This window comes from Oratosquilla oratoria, chromosome 11 (assembly GCF_046742065.1).
Source record: "Oratosquilla oratoria isolate Oo_2021 chromosome 11, ASM4674206v1, whole genome shotgun sequence".
NCBI classification, from domain to species: domain Eukaryota; kingdom Metazoa; phylum Arthropoda; class Malacostraca; order Stomatopoda; family Squillidae; genus Oratosquilla; species Oratosquilla oratoria.
This window is the reverse complement of record NC_134787.1, coordinates 27,931,249-27,953,790: the sequence shown is the minus strand read 5'-3', so window position 1 is coordinate 27,953,790 and position 22,542 is coordinate 27,931,249. Positions and strand designations below refer to the sequence as shown.

Below are 22,542 nucleotides of genomic sequence, written 5' to 3'. Positions count from 1 at the left end.
GGTATTGCTATGGAGCATTTGTGGAATTTATTTCAGCATGCTCAGTCAATGGATAAGTGAGGAGATAGAACTTTTGTAATTGGTCAAAAACTTTTTTACTAATAACTTCATTGTTTTTCAACCAAATGATATGAAAATTGGTGGTGAACATCTCAGTATATGTATATATAACATATTAACAATTCGCGAACTTCCGATCATAATTGACGAAGTTCGTTTTCGAGCGCGACGACCCCCTTAATGTGCGTGGATGTGGTACAGATGAGAGTAAAAGGGAAGATATAGGCAGTATGTTTGTGAGTGAAACTAAAATGAAAGGGAAGGGCGAGTGTGAGTTTGGGAGTGTAGCGGGTTGGTACTCAGGAGTGAAGAGGGGATGAGGGAGAGAAGGGGTGGCTATACTAGTAAGTGAAGAGATAAGTAAGCATGTAGTGGAGTGAAAGGAGGTTTCATCAAGGTTGATGTGGATGAAGGTGTTGCTGTGAAGGGAGATGTGGGTTTTTGTAAGTGTGTATGGGCCTGGTAGTGAGAAGAGTGTAGAGCAGTGGACAATATGCAGGGATGACCCGTCATCCAGGAGGTGCTAAGATAAGAGGGAGGGTGGAGGGGAGTGGAGTGTATTAGGGATGGAATGGGAGTGAATGGTTTTTATGCCTTTGTTTTTTTGGCTACCTCCCTTGTAAGGGGGAAAAAGCCTTTGGTGTATGTATCTTGTTTCTCACATTAACCCCTACAATTTAAAAAAATTGCCAAAGGCATTATGTCAAGGGTCAAATATGTGGTAATGACCAAGTAGCCCTATCTATTGGCTATAAAAGGCACCCAAAATTTTTATTGAAAAAACTGGCAACCCTGGCAGCAATTTTTTGGGGGGTACTTTAGGGTATAAAATTGGCCTTTAGGACATGATTTAGGCGAGTCTGGTGTATGAAATGAAGTATGAGGAGGTGAAGTTGTATTTCGACAGTTAGGCAGGTGCAGTACATATTCAGACGTATAGAACTGGCAATTTCGCATTGCCAATTTTTTTTAATAAATGCGTAATACAAAAATGTGGCCGGGCAATAATGCTGTGATGGGTGCTTACTAAAACAGATACCAAAACAATAAGAAATGCCAGTCACCTATCCTCCAGGAAATTATGAAAAGATACCAAAGAATCAGTTTACCACATAACAAAGGGATGATATTTGCAAAAAAAAAAAAATTCACAAATCTATAAACACGTTTTCGGTGTCAGACTATTATGGGCGACTGCATAGACTTGAAACATAATCGTCAAATTCCTTCACTCTATGAAATTCTAACGAAGCTTCTCGGAAAGAATATGACAGACATTCTCGTTCAACCTGTGTGAGGAGTGAAAGTATATGGATTTTCTACCAAACTTTTGCATGCATATCTCAAAAAAATTGGCCCAGTTTCTCCACTTCTAGGCTGAGGTGAATCAAAATAACCAAGATTTGTTGGTTTTACATCATTTTGAGTTTAAGAAAAGAAAGGAAAAAAAATATATATATATATATATATATATACATACATATATAATTTGGCTCCGACACGGGGGAGGGGGAGTATATACAACATTTGCCCAGTGACATACGAGTTAAACCTTGAACCCCTATTGTACTTCTCAGACACATTTTAACTTCTCTTGCCTCGCTTAAATTCTAAGTATGCCCCATACAGTTTTGTTAGCACAATCACCCCTTTATATAATTTATTTGCATCCATTCCCAGATGCCTATTTCTCATGACACTTTTTAATTCCCCATGGCATTTACTTGCTTCTCTCAATCTACAATTTACCTGTCTCTACTCCCTTTCCTTCCACATGCAACCCCAAGAACCTTAAACTATGCACGCAAACAACACAACATACACTCTATAAAGGATTTGTGGGAAAACCCAGTTTCGGCTGTGGCCTTCCTTGTGGAGATGGGACTGCTCGGACAGACAGTCTAGGGAACGACAACAACCTTAAACTATTCACTTCCTCTAGCTTCTCTCCTTTAAGACCTTCCAACTCTGCCATTCTCTCTCCTTGTACATCTCATCATCTTACTTTTACCCATATTTACCATCAACTTTCTCCCAGGATCTATCACATACCTTCCTAAACTCCATCACTAACCACCATACTCCCACCCTGTGACCCTGCCACAAGTGCACTGTCATCAGCAAACAACTGGCTCACTTCTCCACATTCTTTAACCATCTCCAGTTCCCTGCCCATTACCCTTGCATTTACCTCCCACACCACTCCATACATATACCAAGGCTTTTTCCCCCTTACAAAGGGTGTAGCCAAAAAGAAAAAGGCATAAAATCATTCCCACCCATTCCATCCCTGAATTCACTCCACACCCCTCCACCCTCCCTCTTATCTTAGCACCTCCTGGATGACGGGTCATCCCTGCACCTTGTCCACTGCCCTGGGTCAGAAGCAGTGTCGCAAGACACAGCACATCCACAGCAAGGCCGCTTCATTAAATCGGCGACCCCCCCCTCTCCGTCCCCCCATTACATAAAATGAGAGGACGGGGAGAAATCCCTTCAGGCTGCGTCAAATTTTGCTCACACATACTACCTCACCCCCCATCCACCCGCCCATTCCACCTCTTGCAATCACAACATCATCCATATACAACCATTCTCCATTCACCCCTGTCTTCTGTCTTCTCTCCTTCCTTCCTCAACAGACATTCCCCTCTTCCCCAAAGCCCCCTTCACCCCATCCATCCATCTCATCCTAGGACGTCCCCTCATGTTCACTCCCTCCACATCTGCCTTCCACACCTCTTTTACTAGTCTTCACTCATTCTTTCCATGTGTCCAAACCATCCTAATACTCTTTCATCAACCCTATCTCCCAGCTCCTTTTCCACCCCTGTTCTCCTCCTCACCTCCTCATTTCTCACTCTATCTAGCCTAGTAACCCCCATCATACTTCTCAGACACCTCATCTTAGACACATTCAAACTCCTTCTCTCTTCTTCTCTTATGTTCCATGTTTCTGCCCCATACAGTGCTGTTGGCACAATCACTCCTTCATACAGTCTCCTCTTAGCATCCATTCCCAAATGTCTATTCCTCAGTACACTCTTTAATCCACCAAGGCATTTACTCGCTTCTCTCAATCTACATTCTACCTCCACTTTCACTCCACCTTTCCCTGCCACATTTGCACCCAAGTATCTAAAACTATCCACTTCCTCCAGTCGCTCTCCCTTAATGCTCATTTCCAGTCTACTGCCACTTTCACCCCTTGTACATCTCATCACCTTACTTTTACCCACATTTATCTTTAGCTTTCCTCTATCCATATACACACTGAAATACCATGGTGACATGACACAGCCTTGACACAGCCCCACCTTTACCAGTTGCTCTCCCAATTCCCAATTCTATCAATGGGTCTAATGTAATAAAAACTAGACCACCCTTAATTGCTTTCCTGACTACCTTGCCCAGCATTTTCCTTATAAAAAAAAAAAAATCTTTACCTTTTGCTAAAGCTTTCTCACAGATCGTACCACAAAAATCTAATCCACACAACACCTACCTTTCCAAAACCTACTGCTGCTCCCCAGTTACTCTTGTTCCTCTCCTAATCCTCTCAAGACTCTCCCATAAGCCTTCCCTCCCACACATGACAGTAATCCCTCTAAAACTTCTGCAAACACATTTGTCCCCATTTCCTTTGTAAAGTACAATGCCACAGGCACTCTTCTAGTCTTCTGGCATGCTACCCTCCCATAGGCACAGATTAAAATCTCGCTAGCGAGTCCACTATTACTATACTATTTGTTTACTTAATTGATATTTATGCAGTTGGAACAAGGTTTGAACAAAAGGAAAAATAAAGGTTGCAGAGCACTGATATAATTGGATTAGTCTTTTATGTTAGGAACATGTATGTGAATGTTTAGAATATTGTGGCAACATGTTTTGCATCTCTGGATGAAAATAGTTTTTTGATTTTGTTCCATGGATTGAGTAATACACAACAGCTTTTAAATACAAAGTTTTTATGCTGTTTGTAGTTGCTTATGCATTGTCAGCTTCATCTGTTCTTTGTTCCAGGTCAGGGAATTACGCAATCATAGATTTATTCAGTACACTCATAGAACCAAGGCTTTGTCAAAATCATTTTAATTGCTGCAGTTGTAATGTTTTATTTGCTAATTGCATGTACTGTGCAGATTAGACTGTAAAGCTGAATTGGATGAAGAAACCCTTTAATTTTTGAAACCTCTGCAAGTGTGAAGTTTAGTAAATGGGAGTAGAAGAGAGTGGGATTACTGGGCAAAGGCTTTTTGTTTAAAAAATCAGTAACTGTTAAAGACAAGTCAGCCTGCCCTAGATTACTGTTTATTAACTGCTCCCTCTCTCCCCCCTTAAATAAGGGGGGGGGGGTATTATTTGAGCTGAGGTTACTGCCTTCACTCATATGTTATGTAGATTTAAATTGTTTCCATTTCCTTGTATGTAAATATTTATTTGAATGAAAGTCATTTGTTGTTAAAGCACTACATATTTGTACCTGTGGCTTTATCCCCCTTACAAGGGGGGTAGCTAAAAACAAAGGCACAAAATCCACTTACCTATTCCATCCCCACATACTCCTATTCATCTCCCTCTTGTCTTGGCTTCACCTGGATGACAGGTCATCCCTGCATCATGCCCACTGCCCACTGCCCTGGGTCAGAAGCAACGCAACAAGACATGGGACACCCACAGCAAGGCCGGTATATTTAATCGGTGACTCTCCCCCTCTATTCCCCCTCATGCAGAAAAAGAGGGAGAAAACCTTTTGGGCTGCATCAGAATACCAATCGCACATACTCCCATGTATGACAGCATCATCCATACACAACCATTCTCCACTCACCTGTATCTTCTGTTTTTACCTTTCCTTCCCCAACAGACAACCCCCTCTTCGCCAAACCCCTTTTTACCCCATCCCCCCATTTCATCCTTGGTTGCCCCCTCATGTTCACTCCTTCCACCTTTGCCTTCCACACCTCTTTTACTAATCTTTCTTTGCTCATTCTTTCCATGTGTCCAAACCACCCCAATACTTTCATTAACCCTGTCTCCTAACTCCCTTTCTACCCCAGCTCTCCTCACCTATTTTCTCACTTTATCCAGCCTAGTAACCCCTACCATACTTCCCAGGCATTTCATCTCAAACACATCCATTCCCAAATGTCTATTTCTTATTACACTTTTTAATCCCCCAAGACATTTCCTGCTTCCCTCAATCTACATTCTATCTCCACCTTCTTCCTTTACTGCCACATTCGCACACAGGTATCTAAAGCTATCCAATTCCTTCAATCTCTTTCCCATAGTATTTGTTGCCAATTGGCTGCCCTGTTCTTGTGCATCTCATCACCTTTTACTCATTTATTTTACTTTCATTTGCACACCTTCCCAAACTCCCTAACTTCCCTAATCCCTCTTATCCTGCAATAAACAAGGTCATCAGCAAACAACAACTGGCGTATCTCCCATTTTTCTTCCATTTTCTTTAACCATCTCCAATCCCCGGCCCATTACCCTTGTATTTACCTCTCACACCAACCCATCCATGTATAAATTGAACAGCCAAGGCAACATAACACATCCTGGGTGAAGTCCCACCTTTACCTCACGCCACTCACTCTCTCAATTTCTAATTCTAACACAGGCTCTACTCACTTACAACTCTTGACTGCTCTTAACAGCTTTCCTCCTCTACCATATATCTGCAATACCTTTGTGTCTTTCTGTCTACCCAGTCATAAGCCTCTCAAAAATTGCCCTTGCCTTTTCCTAAAGCTTTCTCGCATACCTGCCTTGCCACAAAAATCTGATTCACACAACCCCTACCTGTCTTAATCCCACACTGTACCTCTCCTAATCCTCTCCATCAAACCCTCGCATAATCTCACCTACACAAACTGATCCCCTCTGAAACTACACACACACTTATCCCCTTTTCCCTTGTAAAGCAGAACTATACAGGCACTCCTCCAGTCCTCTGGCATTGTACTCTTTTAGACAAAATTCACCCAGTCCACCATTACTGTACCTCCCTTTTTTAAGACACTACATGACAACCATCCAACCCAGGTGCCTTACCTGCTCTCATCCTTTTAATAACTGCTTTCACCTCGTCTTTCCTTATTTCTCCTCCATGTATCTCATTCATTACTCATTTTCTTAGTGCTTCCCACTGCAACTACCTTTCCCTCCCTCTCCTTCACATGTAGCAGTTCCCTAAAATACTCTGCCCATCTTCCTCTTACTTTTCTCTGCCATTGTCATCTCTTCATTTACACCTTTTACTTTTTCTTCTCATCTTGGTTCACCTTCTCTTCCTCTTAATTTCCTTCCAAAGCATCATTTTATTACTTTAGAAAATTTCTCTCATAATCTTACCCAATTTCACACCTGCTTTCCTCTTTGCATCCATTATTTATTTTTTATTTTATTTTATTTATTTATTTATTTCTTTATTTATTTTATTTATTTATTTATTTTTTTGTACTTGTATTCTCATCATATTTTGAACCAATCCATCAGTGCTTATTTCTACTTTTCTGCAACCTTCTTTGCTCTATCATCCCACCACTCGCAATCCTTCGTTCTAATTCCTCCCATCCTTGTTCTACACGTCTTTGCACACCTTGAGACATACCCATTCATTCTTTACTCCCACTCTATCAGCATATTGTACTCCTTTTCTTTCTCACTTAAGCAGTTTACTCTAAGCACCTCCCTACTTTGTCCTTTTCCTCTTGCTCCATCTATCCTCCACTTTAAACTTGCATCCCACCAAAAAATTATCTCGTATTCCACACTCTCTCCCCTTAGAGCAGGGGTCACCAAACTTTTTTCACTGCGGGCCAGATAACTGAAAGAATGACGAGCGCGGGCCGCATAATCATTCTGTTCAATACTTGCAAGCCAGAACGAAAGCTCTGGGAAAAAAGACGAAAAACTAAGTTTAGCATTCCATGTTAATCATAGGTGTGGTGTGCATTGCACAAAAAACAAAAACAACCAACATGTTTATTTACTAAAAAGTTATCAAAGAAGCGACGTTAGCAAAAAGATAGTTACGTCAGACATAATGTGCACATATCTGAACCTTACAAACTAAGCAGCAAAAAAGGTTAGTGAGATTTGTGAAACTGACATTTGGCTTTCAAGATATCATTGTTTGGTTTGGAATTGCTGCATCCAATCATGAGAATTGCTTTCAAATGTTCATCAGTCAATCACATTCTATGTGTTGACTTCACATACTTCATTTTTGAAAATGTTTGCTCACAGACATAAGTTGTTCCAAACACTGATGCCATACCAGCAGCAAAGTTCTTCAGTTTCGGAAAGTCGTCATCAGGTAAGCAGCAGTAAAATTCAACAAGTTTTCCTTCTGTGTTTCCCTTTCAACAAGTCATTTGCTTGCAAATCAATGAGCTCCATCTGTAGTACAACTGGCACATCATCAAGGTTACAATCAAACGGATTCTGGAACAGAAGAATGTCACTCTCAATTCTGTCAAGATCTGAAAATCTCTTCAAAAAATGCTCCTTCAAGTTACGAATACAGGTAAACGTCGACTTACGATGGCATTAGGTTTCGATAGAGCCATCGTAAGACGATCTCATCGTAAGTCGATCCCCACTCTGTTCCGTGGTCACTGTACCTAGCCTACCTGTATATTAACCACCAGAGATACTGAATATAGCCTATTAAACATGTACAGTAGTTTATTTAATTATTTTTATCCTTTTTACCATATTCAAACACTATAATATGTATTTTCAGTACGGAACTTAAATCTCGCGGGCAGCAGCCAATGCCAGCCGTACGACGTGACGTAATAATACTCGCATCATAAAATATAGTCACCGCTTATATCGATCGTTCTCTCTTTCACCCGCGAATTTTGAAAACCACAGAGAATGAATCATTTGAGAGAATGTAAAAACACAGGGGCGACTACAATAAATATAATCAAGACGCCGATATGGCAGCGTCGCGAATCCACTTGCTCCTCATGACGCCTACGTGTGCGGCACCGTATGGAAGGGGTTAAATTATCATATCGTCGTCGTCGTCGTCGTCATCGTAAAGTCGAACAATCGTAAGTCGCGGCCATCGTAAGTCGACGTTTACCTGTAATCTTTTTCGGAAAATCGAGGTTGACATCTTCGGCGATTGTAGTGCAAAACTCTTTGAAACTGTGAAAATGAGAAGTTTTCTCTTTCCAGTTGTGCTTCAAACAATGACAGCTTTCTTCGAAATCCTTTCTGTAGAGATCACAGATGAGGTTATCCTTTCCCTGAAGTTTCAAGTTCAGTTCATTCATGTGGGATGTGATGTCGACCAAAAATGACAACTTTGACAGCCAGGTAGGATCTGACAGCTGTGGATCAGCTCTATCTTTTTCAGTGAGCATACATACATATACCAAGGCTTCTATTTCGTTTTGGAGGTTGTAAAAACGAAACAGGAGTTTACCGCAGCTGAGCCACCTCACTGCTGTGTGATAAGGCAAGTCACAGAAATCAGAATCAATTTCTTCAAGAAAAGCCTGGAACTGATGGTGGTTGAGTGCATGTCCCCGAATGAAGTTCACAGCAGAAACGACTGTTTGAGTTTCTAAACAACGTTTCATGGACTCATATTTCTCAGAGTGTAACTTTCCAGAAAACTTTGAATATGTTGATAGATGTTTTGTTTCATAGTGACGCCGAAGATTGTACTCTTTCAAAATGGCAACGCTTTCGCTGCATATTACGCAACTAGCTTCCTGGTCCTTTGCGCTACAATCGCCGAAGATGTCAACCTCGATTTTCTAAAAGATTATTCGTGACTTGAAGGAGCATTTTTTGAAGAGATTTTCAGATCTTGACAGAATTGAGTGACATTCTTCTGTTCCAGAATCCGTTTGATTGTAACCTTGATGATGTGCCAGTTGAACTACAGATGGAGCTCATTGATTTGCAAGCAAATGACTTGTTGAAAGGGAAACACAGAGAAGGAAAACTTGTTGCTTTTTACCGCTGCTTACCTGATGATGACTTTCCGAAACTGAAGAACTTTGCCGCTGGTATGGCATCAGTGTTTGGAACAACTTATGTCTGTGAGCAAACATTTTAAAAATTGAAGTATGTGAAGTCAACACATCGAACGCGATTGACTGATGAACATTTGAAGGCAATTCTCATGATTGGATGCAGCAAATCCAAACCAAACATTGATGATATCTTGAAAGCCAAATGTCAGTTTCACAAATCTCACTAACCTTTTTTGCTGCTTAGTTTGTAATATGTGCACACTATGTCTGATGTAACTATCTTTTTGCTAACGTCGCTTCTTTGATAACTTTTTAGGAAATAAACATGTTGGTTGTTTTTGTTTTTTGTGCATTGCACGCCACTCACCCATGATTAACATGGAATGCTAAACTTAGTTTTTCGTCTTTTTTCCCAGAGCTTTCGTTCTGGCTTGCAAGTATTGAACAGAATGATTATGCGGCCCGTGCTCGTCATTCTTTCAGTTATCTGGCCCGCAGTGAAAAAAGTTTGGTGACTCGATCCACATTAACCTTGAAGAAACCTCCTTCCACTCTACCACACAATTACTTATCTTTTCTAGTATGACCATCCCTTCTCTCCCTTGTCCTCTCTTCACTCCTGTGACCCCACCTAGACACTCAAACTCACCCCTCCCTTTCAACTTAGTTTCACTCAGTTCCAACACATCCACTTTTCTTCACAAAATTACTGCCTATCTTTTCTCTTTTACTCTCATCTGTACCACATCCATGCACATTAAAAGACCCAATCCTTAGGGTTCTGGTTGGAAAACTCCCAGACCCTCGTACAGATAATTTAAGGATAGGTAGGTAAGAATTTGGTAATAGTTTAGGGATTGATGTTAATCAGTGGTTTTCAAAGTGGGTGGTACCACCCTCTGGGGGTAGTGGAAAGATCTTGTGGGGGGGGGGCAGTATTGCATTAGCATGCATACATACACACCAAAGGCTATTTTCCCCCTTACACAGGAGGTAGCCAAAAGAAAAAGGCATAGAAACTACTCCCACCCATTCTATCCCCTACATACTACACTCCCCTCCACCCTCTTCCCTCCCTCTTTTCTTGCCACCTGGATGACAGGTCTTCCCTGCATCTTGTCCACTGCCCTGGGTCAGAAGCAGTGTTGCAAGACACAGCACATCCACAGCAAGGCCGCTTCTTTAATTCGGCGAACCCCCCTTTCCATTCCCTCATGCAGAAAATGAGAAGACAGGGAGAAATCCCTTTGAGCTGCATCAATTTATTTCTTGTACATACTCCCTCATGCATCACATCATCCATACACAACCCTTCTCCATTCACCCCTATCCTTTGTCCTCTCCCATCCTTCCTCAACAGACATTCCTCTCTTTCCCAATGCCCCTTTTACCCCATCCATCCATCTCATCGTAGGATGCCCCCTCATGTTCACTCCTTCCACCTCTGCCTTCCAGACCTCTTTTACTAATCTTTCCTCACTCATTCTTTCCATGTTCCCAAACCATCCCAATACTTTTTCATCAACTCTATCTCTTAACTCCCTTTCCACCCCTGTTCTCCTCCTTAGCTCCTCATTTCTCATGCTATCTAGCCTAGTAACCCCTATCATACTTCTCAGGCATTTCATCTCAAACACATTCAAACTCCTCCTCTCTTCCTCTCTTATGTTCCATGTTTCTGCCCCATACAGTGCTGTTGGCACAATGACTCCTTAATACAATCTCCTTTTAGCATTCATTCCCAAATGTCTATTTCTCATTACACTTTTTAATCCACCAAGGCATTTACTAGCTTTTCTCAATCTACATTCTACCTCCTGCCCCACTTCTCCCTTTCCTGCCACATTTGCTGCCACTCTCTCCCTTTGTACATCTCATCACCTTACATTTACCCACATTTATCTTCAATTTCATTCTTTCACACGCCTTCCCATACTGTCACTAACTTCCTCAATCCCTACAAGTGCAGTGTCGTCAGCAAACAGCTGGTTTATCTCGCACTTTTCTCAATTTTCTTTAACCATCTCCAACCCCCTACCACCCGTGCATTCACTTTTTGCACCACCCCATCCATGTCTAGATTGAACAGCCAGGGCAACATAACACATCCCTGATGAAGTCTTGCCTTTACCTCAAACCATTCACACACTCCATTTCTAATCCTAACACAAACTCTACTACTCTCATAAAAACTCTTGACTGCTCTTAACCCCTTCCATACGGTGCCGCACACGTAGGCGTCATGGACTTAGATCTCGGTGGCAGCAGCCAATGCCAGCCGTACGACGTGTCGTAATAATACTCGCATCATAAAATATAGTCACCGCTTATATCGATCGTTCTCTCTTCACCCGTGAATTTTGATAACCATAGAAAATGCGATTACAAAAGAATTAGAAAGAATGTCATTATGGAGGGGCGACTACAATAAATATAATCAAGACGCCGATATGGCAGCCTCGCGAATACACTCGCTCCCCATGACGCCTACGTGTGCGGCACCGTATGGAAGGGGTTAACAGCTTTCCTCCTCTCCCAAATCTGCAATACCTCCCACAGTGCCTTCCTGTCTACCCTGTCATAAGCCTTTTCCAAATCCATAAAAGCCCTAAAAACATCCTTCCCCTTTCCTATAGCTTTCTCACATATGTCTTACCACAAAAATCTGATCTACAAAACCCCTGCCTGTCCTAAAACCACACTGCTCTTCACCAATTACTCTCTGTTTCTCTCCTTATCCTCTCAATCAAGACCCTCCCATAAGCCTTCCCAATTACACTCAACAAGCCGATCCCTCTGAAACTACTACATTCACACTTGTCCCCCTTTCCCTTGTAAAGTGGAACTGCTTTAGGAGTTAATAAATATAAAAATGTGTGTGTGTGTATATATATATATAATATATATATATGGTGAGGTTATTTAATGTTGCTGGAGAGGGGGTGGAGGGCTGGAGAAGTGTATAGTTCCACTTTACAAGGGAAAAGGGGACATGTGAGTGTAGTAGTTTCAGAGGGATTAGCTTGTTAAGTGTAGTTGGGAAGGCTTATGGGAGGATCTTGATTGAGAGGATTAGGAGAGGAACAGAGGGAGTAATTGGTGAGGACCCGTGTGGATTTAGGATGGGTAGAGGTTGTGTAGATCAGATTTTTGTGGTAAGACAGATATGTGAGAAAGCTATAGGAAAGGGGAAGGATGTTTTTTGGGCTTTTATGGATCTGGGGCTTATGACAGGGTAGACAGGAAGGCGCTATTGGAGGTTTTGCGGATATACAGGATAGGAGGAAAGCTTCTAGGAGCTGTCAAGAGTTCTTATGAGAGTAGTAGAGCATGTGTCAGAATTAGACATGGAGAGAGTGAGTGGTTGGAGGTAAAAGTGGGACTTCGTCAAGGATGCGTTATGTCGCCCTGGCTGTACAACTTGTACATGGATGGGATGGTGCGAGAGGTAAAAGCAAGGGTAGTGGGTCAGGGATTGGAGATGGTTAAAGAAAATGGAGAAAAGTGGGAGGTGAGCCAGCTGTTGTTTGCAGACGACATTGTGGTTGTAGCAGGATCGGAGGAGGGATTGAGGAAGTTGGTGACTGAGTTTGGGAGTGTGTGTGGAAGAAGAAAGCTGAAGATAAATGTGGGTTGTAAGGTGATGAGATTTACAAGGGGTGAAAGTGGCAGCAGACTGGAAGTGAGCATTAAGAGAGAGCGACTGGAGGAAGTGGATAGTTTTAGATACTTGAGTGCAAATGTGGCAGGAAAAGGTGGAATGGAGGTGGAGGTAGAATGTAGATTGAAAGAAGCGAGTAAATGCCTTGGTGGATGAAAAAGTATAATGAGGAATAGACATTTGGGAATGGATGCTAAGAGGAGACTGTATGAAGGAGTGATTGTGCCAACAGCACTGTATGGGGCAGAAACATGGAACATAAGAGAGGAGTTTGAATGTGTTTGAGATAAGGTGTCTGAGAAGTATAATGGGGTTACTAGGCTAGATAGAGTGAGAAATGAGGAGAACAGGGGTGGAAAGGGAGTTGGGAGATAGGGTTGATGAAAGAGTATTGGGATGGTTTGGACACATGGAAAGAATGAGTGAAGAAAGACTAGTAAAAGAGGTATAGAAGGCAGGTGTGGAGGGAGTGAACATGAGGGGACGTCCTAGGATGAGATGGATGGATGGGGTGAAGGGGGCTTTAGGGAAGAGGGGAATGTCTGTTGAAGAAGGACGGGAGAGGACAGAAGACGGGTGAATGGAGAATGGTTGTATATGGATGATGTGATGCATGAGGTGGAATGGGTGAGGGGATGGGGGGTGAGGTAGTATGTGTGAGCAAAATTTGACGCAACCCAAGGGGATTTCTCCCTGTCTTCTTTTATGGAGAGGGGGGTTCGCCGATTTAATAAAGCGGCCTTGCTGTGGATGTGCTGTGACTTGCGACACTACCTCTGACCCAGGGCAGTGGACAAGGTGCAGGGATGACCCGTCATCCAGGAGGTGCTAAGATAAGAGGGAGGGTGGAGGGGAGTGGAGTGTATTTAGGGATGGAATGGGTGGGAATGATTTTATACCTTTTTCTATTTGGCTACCTCCCTTGAAAGGGTGGAGAAGCCTTGGTATATGTATGTGTGTGTGTATATATATATATATATATATATATATATATATATATATATATATATATATATATATATATTTACCTAGTTGTATTTAATGGGAAGGGGACTGAACTAGCCTAGTACCATCAGGGAACTCCCAGGTCTTAGTCCAGGTCATTTCTTTTGTACGGCCTAGCTGGCTCAAAGAGTCTTTGCTTCATAATAAGCAGTTACTAAGGCAAAGGTTCGAGTCCTTGTGGTGGAGCATATTTCCATTTGTCACAATGATGCACAAAGTATGTATATTTATATGTATACATATGTGTGTGTGTGTGTGTATATATACATACATATACCAAAGGCTTTTTTTCCCCACATAAGGGAGGTAGCTAAAAAACAAAGCCATAAAGGCCACTCCCACCTATTCAGGCCCTATCATACTCCACTCCCCTCCACCCTCTTCCCTCCACCTCCTGGATGATGGGTAGTGATGCAATTTTTTTTTTTTTTTTTTTTTTTTTTTTTTTTTAACTGCCAAAGTTGCTCAGATATTAATATTGAGTATATAAAAACAGGTGTAGTTACTTGATTCATCCCTCCACATATCTGAACCTATCTTCAGACACTAATAATAAGCACAAATAATTGACTTTTTTTGTCAGATGCTGCAAGTATATGCTGTATATGGGCCAATATGGCAACCTTACAAAATCTGAATAAGCATGAAGCTATTTGCCAATATATTGTCTGCATACACAAGCAATGTCATCAACCTGAGAACAAACAAGCATTGATCACCCCTATGTGCCTTTATACAATAAAGGCATGTGCTGTACATGCATTTGGTGGACTGCTATAAATGGTTTCCTCCATGTATATCCATCATAGTCCTTTAAAATCCACTCTAGTTGTAGCATAATCTTCAGGGATTGAACACTACAAATTTTCCTTACTACATCACTCCATGTCATGTGGCTCCTGCCGTTCCTCCTCATGACTGGGCCAGGGCTGGACAGATCATCAATTGAGTCCTCAGAATCTGCTTCAGAATGGTCCAAGCCGTCTGACTCAAGCTGGAAAGTGGGGATGCTGTTTGAAGCAGTAGAATCCCTGCTGGTTGATGGCTGTGGTGGTGGTGGATTACTGGCATGAGCTGCATGGGGAGGATATTCATGGGCATCGTCCATATTGCCTAGTGCCAAGTTTTGACCAATAAACACCAATTTGGCAGCTCTGTCGGTGGTCAAATGATTCCTTCTCGCAGAATGTACCAATGCATGTCTGCTAAAGGATTGCTTGACAGATGCACTGGTTGGGGGCAGTTGCAGGGTGTTTGAGGCAACACTGTACAGCTGAGTTGAGCAACAGATTCTGTTCCACCAACTAGATGCTGATGTCTTATCAACAGCACTCCAAACAAATGGCTTTGAAAAAAAGTTTGATTTGGACCTGTAATCTGCCAACTCAGCTATTACTTGGGTCTCATCAACATTTGGCAGTTGTGCAGCATTTTCATAAATGGCATGCATTGCATCCGCCTCAAAATCACCAATATTTTTAGTACAAGTATATGATACTGCAACTTGTATAATTTTAAAGAGATACTACTAGTAATTTAGGTCAGGTGAATTCAGGTCAAGTAAGACTTGGAGGCATGTGCAGTGGCATATGGGCAAGACTGGAATTTGGGGGTAATAAGAACATATTATTACAAAATAAAAATACTTACCGCTTCTTCACCCGAAAGGTGACATCCACTGTAACAAGGATCCACCTAGTTGGCTTCAAGGTGAATACTTTTCACCAGGAATTTCTTCCTTTCATGAATTATTCCTTTGAAGGCATCTTCACTCTTGAGGATTTGGGATGAGGAGAGATTCTCTTAAAAGGACAGCTTTAATATATCACTGAACACTTTCATTACTAGAGAGGGTTTTATTGTCTCCTTTTATGGCAGTGATGGCATCTGCCACTGGCTTCAGGAGCTTGAGAATACTCTCAGTCCAATCCCAAAATACTTCTGAAAGTAAGAGCTTCCTAAAGGACAAATCCAAAGATGGCTTGGCATCATCATTGGTTGCATGAGCCTGAAGTGCATGTTTGTTAATGCATACACTCTTCAGACACTGGATAATGGATCCCCATCTGAAACAAAGGAGGACAACAGTATTAGTACCAGTATGAATTCTAAATTCAACAGCTCAGCCATGAGAAACATTAAATTAAATGTACCATTAATAAAGAATTCACAGCAAGTTTACTGGCAAAAGAATGAGATTTCAAATACTATTTTGCAAGATGTGATCTTTAGCAATGAGTAATATACTAATAATTCTTACCTTGTTTTAACAGGTAGTTTAAGTGTCTGCTGTTGCCCCTGTGGCGACTGCTGATGTTGTTTGATTAGAGCAGTGTGCTTTTGGGACTGTTTGACTGCTTTGGAAACTTTTATGCAGTCAGACTGGATATTTGTGCAGGCTTGATCTTTTTTAGGTCTATGAATATCAACTGCAGAGTGTGAGCCATGCAACCATATGGTTTTATGTTGGGATACTCCATCTGAAGCAGTTCCCAAGCCTTTTCATATTAGGCATTATATGTGTAGACCCCCAACACTTTCAATGGCCTAATGCCACTACTTTCTTTAGGAGATCTGCTATGTACTGCCCAGTGTAGCTTTCTGCACCTAATAATAAAACGGAAGCTATAATTAGATATTGCAGCATATTCCAAAAGTACAAAACTAATGAAAATCGGAATACAGAAAATTGACTAATTGATATTAATCTCTTAAGATAGGAGGTTTATGTGAAATACTTTATTTTATTGTCAAAGTTAATTTTGTAATAGAGTTGTAATTGACTGCTCTTTTAACTGAAACTAACCTGTTGCAATCCTGCTCCAAAATATGAGCCTTGGCTTTGTCACAATGAAGTTTATGATCCCCTCATTCCTGTAATTATCCAGTATTTTAGGATTAATTAGGGCAATGATTATTTATAACAATTGATTAGGAATAGTAAGTGATATAATGTTACATATTCCTACAGTTCTTACCTGAAATTAGTATAACTATCACACATTACTGCAACACTAGAAGCAGATGCTACTAGTTCCTTAATAGTTCCAGAACACTACTGGTAGACCCTCTCAAGAAGATTGTTTGAGAATGAGTCCCGGCTCGGAATTTTGAAAGATGGCCACAGAGTCTTCAAGTAATTTGCCCACAATTTGTTACCCACTATGCTTAGTGGACAGCCACTTGCATAGATAGCCCGGGCTAACTGCAACTGAGCCTCTTCCTGTAATGCTTTTGATTTCCATTAATCATGATACTGATAGATTACTAAATGTTGACATTGGAGACACATTAGTATATATAACTATAGCATAGTATATACTTACTGTTTGTGTTTGTCATTTTGTCAACATATGTGTATGAAGCAATCTTCTGTGTTAACTTTGCCTTTGGCAGGAGTGGAAGTCACTGGAGTGATTCCAGAACTGACAGACAGATGATCTAGGACTACTTGTTGTGCCTGTGGCTGTGTCAGGTCTGGGCAGAGCCATCAGAAGTGGACTTGTGAAAAATGAATCATCTAATGTCCTTTGCACTGTATTAGTGCTTGTACTTGTTGCACTTGTATCATGCAAGAGCAATTGCAGTTCCATGTCTGAGTCATTGTCTATGCCTTGTGATCTTCCCTCAATAGTTTCAGCATCGATAAGAACTGTTTTTTGGTCTTTACCACATGTCAAATACTTCTTGATTTTTTTCACCACATTTCTTGCACTGAATTATATGGTTTACCATCCGTCTTCCATATTTTGACAGTACTGTTGAGCAAAATAAGCATTTCACTTTTGCCACTTTCCTTTCACTTGGGACATCTGTGAACAATTTGGCAACTGGAGTCTTCTCCCTGCCTTGCATTGTAGGTTTTACTCACACTACCCAAATGGTGGTTAAAGTGGCATAAGTGAAATGCTTATTTTGCTCAACAGTACTGTCAAAAAATGGAAGTCGGATGGTAAATCATATAGTTCAGTGCAAGAAATGTGATAAAAAATCAAGAAGTATTTGACATGTGGTGAAGACCAAAAAACAGTTCTTATTGATGCTGAAACTACTGAGGGAAGATCACAAGGCATAGACAGTGACTCAGACATGGAACAGTTGCTCTTGCATGATAAAAGTGCAACAAGTACAAGCACTTGTACAATGTAAAGGACATAAGATGATTCATTTTTCCCAAGTCCACTTCTGATTGCTCTGCCCAGACCTGACACAGCCACAGACACAACAAGTAGACCTGGATCATCTGTCTCTGTCAGTTCTGGAATCACTCCATTGACTTCCACTCCTTCCAAAGGCAAAAAATTAACACAGCAGAAGATTGCTTCGTACACATGTTGACAAAATGACAAACACAAACAGTAAGTATATACTATGCTTTAGTTATATATTGTATATACTAATGTGTCTTCAATGTCAACATTCAGTAATCTGTCTATCAGTATCATGATTAATGGAAATCAAATGCATTACAGGAAGAAGATCAGTTGCAGTTAGCCCGGGCTATCTATGCAAATGGCTGTCCACTAAGCATAGTGGGTAATAAGTTGTGGGCAAAGTTCTTGAAGACTCTGAGGCCATCTTTCAAGATTCCGAGCCGGGACTCGATCTCAAACAATCTTCTTGAGAGGGTCTACCAGGAGTGTTCTGTAACTGTTAAGGAACCAGTAGCATCTGTTTCTAGTGTTGCAGTAATGTGTGATAGTTATACTCATGGCAGGTAAAAACTGTAGGAATATGTAACATCATTATGTCACTTATTATTCCTAATCAATTGTTATAAATAATCATTGCCCAAATTAATCCTAAAATACTGGATAATTACAGGAATGAGGAAATCATAAACTTCATTGACATTGCCAAGGCCCATATTTTGGAGCAGGATTGCAACAGGTTAGTTTTAGTTAAAAGAACAGTCAATTACAACTCAATTACAAAATTAACTTTGACAATAAAATAAAGTTTCACATGAACCTATCATACGAAGAGATTAATGTTAATAGTCAATTTTCCATATTTCGGTTTTCATTAGTTTTGTACTTTTGGAATATGCTGCAATATCTAATTATAGCTTCTATTTTATAATTGGGTGCAGAAAGCCACATTGGGCAGTACATAGCAGATCCTGAAGAAAGTAGTGGATGACATTGGGCCATTAAAATTGTTGGGGGTCTACACATATAATGCCTCTAATATGAAAAGGCTTGGGAACTGCTTCAGTTGGAGTATCCCAGCATAAAACCATATGGTTGCATGGCTCACACTCTGCAGTTGATATTCATAGACCTAAAAAAGATCAAGCCTGCACAAATATCCAGTCTGACTGCATAAAAGTTTCCAAAGCAGTCAAACAGTCCCAAAAGAACACTGCTCTAATCAAACAACATCAGCAGTCGCCACAGGGGCAACAGCAGACACTAAAACTACTTGTTAAAACAAGGTAAGAATTATTAGTATTTGAAATCTCATTCTTTTGCCAGTAAACTTGCTGTGAATTCTTTAATAATGGTACATTTAATTTAATGTTTCTCTTGGCTGAGCTGTTTTGAATTTAGAATTCATACTGGTACTAATACTGTTGTCCTCCTTTGTTTCAGATGGGGATCCATTATCCAGTGTCTGAAGAGTGTATGCATTAACAAACATGCACTTCAGGCTCATGCAATCAATGATGATGCAAAGACATCTTTGGATTTGTCCTTTAGGAAGCTCTTACTTTCAGAAGTATTTTGGAATTGGACAGGGTATTCTCAAGCTCCTGAAGTCAGTGGCAGATGCCATCACTACCATAAAAGGAGACAATAAAAACTTCTCTCTAGTAATGAAAGTGTTCAGCTGTCCTTTTAAGAGGATCCCAAATCCTCAAGAGTGAAGATGCCTTCAAAGAAATAATTCATGAAAGGAAGAAATTCCTGGTGAAAAGTATTCACCTTGAAGCCAACTAGGTGGATCCTTGTTACAGTGGATGTCACCTTTCGGGTGAAGAAGTGGTAAATAGTTTTTATTTTTATTTTGTAATAATATGTTCGTATTACCCCCAAAATCCAGTCTTGCCCATATGCCACTGCATATGCCTCCAAGTCTTACTTAACCTGAATTCACCTGACCTAAATTACTAGTAGTATCTTTAAAATTATACAAGTTGCAGTATCATATACTTGTACTAAAAATATTGGTGATTTTCAGGTGGATACAATGCATGCCATTTATGAAAATGCTGCACAACTGCCAAATGATGAGACCCAAGTAATAGCCAAGTTGGCAGATTACAGGTCCAAATCAAATTTTTTTCAAAGCCATTTGTTTGGAGTGCTGTTGATAAGATATTAGCATCTAGTTGGTGGAACAGAATCTGTTGCTCGACTCGCTGTCCAGTGTTGCTTCAAACACCCTGGAACTGCCCCCAACCAGTGCATCTGTTGAGCGATCCTTTAGCAGACATGCATTGGTACATTCTGCGAGAAGGAATCATTTGACCACTGACAGAGCTGCCAAATTGGTGTTCATTGGTCAAAACTTGGCACTGGGCAATATGGACGATGCCCATGAATATCCTTGCCCTGCAGCTCATGCCAGTAATCCACCACCACCACAGCCATCAACCAGCAGGGATTCTACTGCTTCAAACAGCATCCCCACTTTCCAGCTTGAGTCAGACAGCTCGGACCATTCTGAAACAGATTCTGAGGACTCAATTGATTATCTGTCCAGCCCTGGCCCTAGAGTCATGAGGAGGAATGTCAGGAGCCACATGACATGGAGTGATGTAGTAAGGAAAATTTGTAGTGTTGAATCCCCGAAGATTATGCTACGACTAGAGTGGATTTTAAAGGACTATGATGGATATACATGGAGGAAACGATTTATGGCAGTCCATCAAATGCATGTACAGCACATGCCTATATTGTATAAAGGCACATAGGGGTGATCAATGCTTGTTTGTTCTCAGGTTGATGACATTGCTTGTGTATGCACAATATATTGGCAAATAGCTTCATGCTTATTTAGATTTTGTAAGGTTGCCATATTGGTCCATATACGCATCTACACTTGTTGCAGCATCTGACAAAAAAGTCAATTACTTGTGCTTATTTCTATAGTGTCTGAAGATAGGGATGAGTCAAGTACTTTCACCTGTTTTTATATACTCAATATTAATATCTGAGCAACTTTGGCAGTATTTTTTCTCCTCCACTATTTTTTCTCCTCCAAAGCAAGGCCACATTATTTTATCAGTGACCCCTCCTCTTCATACCTTCAGGCGGTGTCAAATTATTTTTCACACATACTCCCCCCCCCCCCCACACACACACTCTCTCTCTCTCTCTCTCTCTCTCTCTCACTCTTTCATCCATCACAACATCATCCATACACAACCATTCTCCATTCATCCCTATCTGTCCTTCCACAACAGACTTTCCCCACTTTCCTAATGCTTTGATATGTAGTCCAAAGTTGGAGAAATTTGGGACCACGTGATGTGAATAATGGAGACTTATTTTGTGCAAAAAGATTTAATATTTTGATGGTTGTGAAAAAGTTCTTTATAAAAAGCCAGTTTTATGATGCATCTGTTAAGATTTTGATTCTGCCTGTTGCTCAGTTTTAGAATATGGCATGAATTTAGATTTAGGAACTGGTAGAAGCAATTATTTGTTTTGTATAATTTACTTCTTGTTCCACACACCATTTTTGCACACTTTGTGACTCCCTCCTTGAACCATCCCCATTCCTCCTTCACTCCCTCCCACTTCTCTCTCAGCTTCTTGTACTCCATCTCCTTTTCCTTTCCATATAAATAGTTCACTCTAAGCACCTCCCTACCTTTTGTCCTTTTCCTCTTTCTCCATCTATCCTCCACTCTCAACTTACCTTCTACCAAAAAATGATCTGATATTCCCCCATTCTCTCCCCTTAGCACATGTACATCCTTAACTATTTCAATTATACTCCTATCTACCACTGCATAGTCATAGTCCATTAATGCTCTATCTACCATCCTTCCATCCACCATCCTCTCCCATGTGTACTTATGCTTGACTTTCTTCTGAAACACTCTGTATTTGCTATCATCAACTCTCTAGACACATCTCCACCATCAACTCTCCTACGATTCTTTCCTGGAACTCCACATTTCCCAACCACTCTGTCAATTGGTTCATTTCCTACCCTAGCATTAAGGTCTCCCAATACTACTACATTGACACATTTGACGCAGCCTGAAGGGATTTCTCTCCGTCTTCTCCTTTTCTGCATGAGGGGATGGAGAGGGGGGGTCGCCGATTTAATGAAGTGGCCTTGCTGATTGCTGTGTCTTGCGACACCTCCTCTGAACCAGGACAGTGGACAAAATACAATCAAGAGTAGAGGGTGGAGGGGAGTGGAGTGTATTTAGGGATGGAATGGGTGGGAATGGTTTTTATACCTTTTTCTTTTTGGCTACCTCCCTTGTAAGGGGGAAAAAACCTTTGTTATATGTATGTTTAATTTACTCAAATAGAATAAAATTGCATGTTCAATATGCATTTGTTTTTCCTGTGTATGGTTCGAGTTAAACGTTATTCAGTCTTGGTTGTGACAACTAGTATTTTATATCCTGAAAGCATTATATAACTAGTGAAATTAGTTTTACATTAAATATGTCATACAAATGGAATATAAAAGGATTCTTGTGCAGTCCTTACAATTAAAATTTTGTATTGCAAGACAAATATGAGTAGAGGTGCTTAAACAATTAACATGTTTAAGTGTTAAAGAAAATGTGTTGCTGATTAATGTATAAATTGTTTTGCTTTTCAG

At 40.8% G+C, this 22,542-nt stretch overlaps 3 protein-coding genes across 4 annotated transcripts in view; 2 read left to right on the top strand and 1 right to left on the bottom strand.

Moving 5' to 3' along the window:
- LOC143029694 (mitotic apparatus protein p62-like) overlaps positions 1-22,542 on the top strand; it is a 41,423-nt gene that overhangs the window by 18,698 nt on the left and 183 nt on the right. The window lies entirely within an intron of this gene.
- LOC143029469 (uncharacterized) lies at positions 14,325-16,342 on the bottom strand. The gene is made up of 2 exons (XM_076192118.1): positions 16,007-16,342; positions 14,325-15,812 (listed from the first exon to the last, which is right to left on the bottom strand). The coding sequence occupies exon 2, from the start codon at positions 15,194-15,196 to the stop codon at positions 14,468-14,470; it is 729 nt and encodes a 242-aa protein (XP_076048233.1). The 5' UTR covers positions 15,197-15,812; positions 16,007-16,342; the 3' UTR covers positions 14,325-14,467.
- On the top strand, positions 17,685-22,536 carry LOC143029524 (uncharacterized). Its single transcript, XM_076192179.1, has 6 exons — positions 17,685-17,698; positions 17,925-17,997; positions 18,219-18,463; positions 18,571-18,636; positions 18,839-19,183; positions 19,341-22,536. The coding sequence occupies exons 1-5, from the start codon at positions 17,685-17,687 to the stop codon at positions 18,870-18,872; spliced, it is 432 nt and encodes a 143-aa protein (XP_076048294.1). The 3' UTR covers positions 18,873-19,183; positions 19,341-22,536.

Bases quoted from the DNA above. Each gene is read 5' to 3' on its own strand.
- LOC143029469 (XM_076192118.1), bottom strand. From the start codon at position 15,196: ATGCATGCCATTTATGAAAATGCTGCACAACTGCCAAATGTTGATGAG.
- LOC143029524 (XM_076192179.1), top strand. The intron at 17,998-18,218 runs GTCAGTTCTGGA...AATGCATTACAG, and splicing joins GACCTGGATCATCTGTCTCT to GAAGAAGATCAGTTGCAGTT. The intron at 18,637-18,838 runs GTTAGTTTTAGT...AATTGGGTGCAG, and splicing joins TTGGAGCAGGATTGCAACAG to AAAGCCACATTGGGCAGTAC.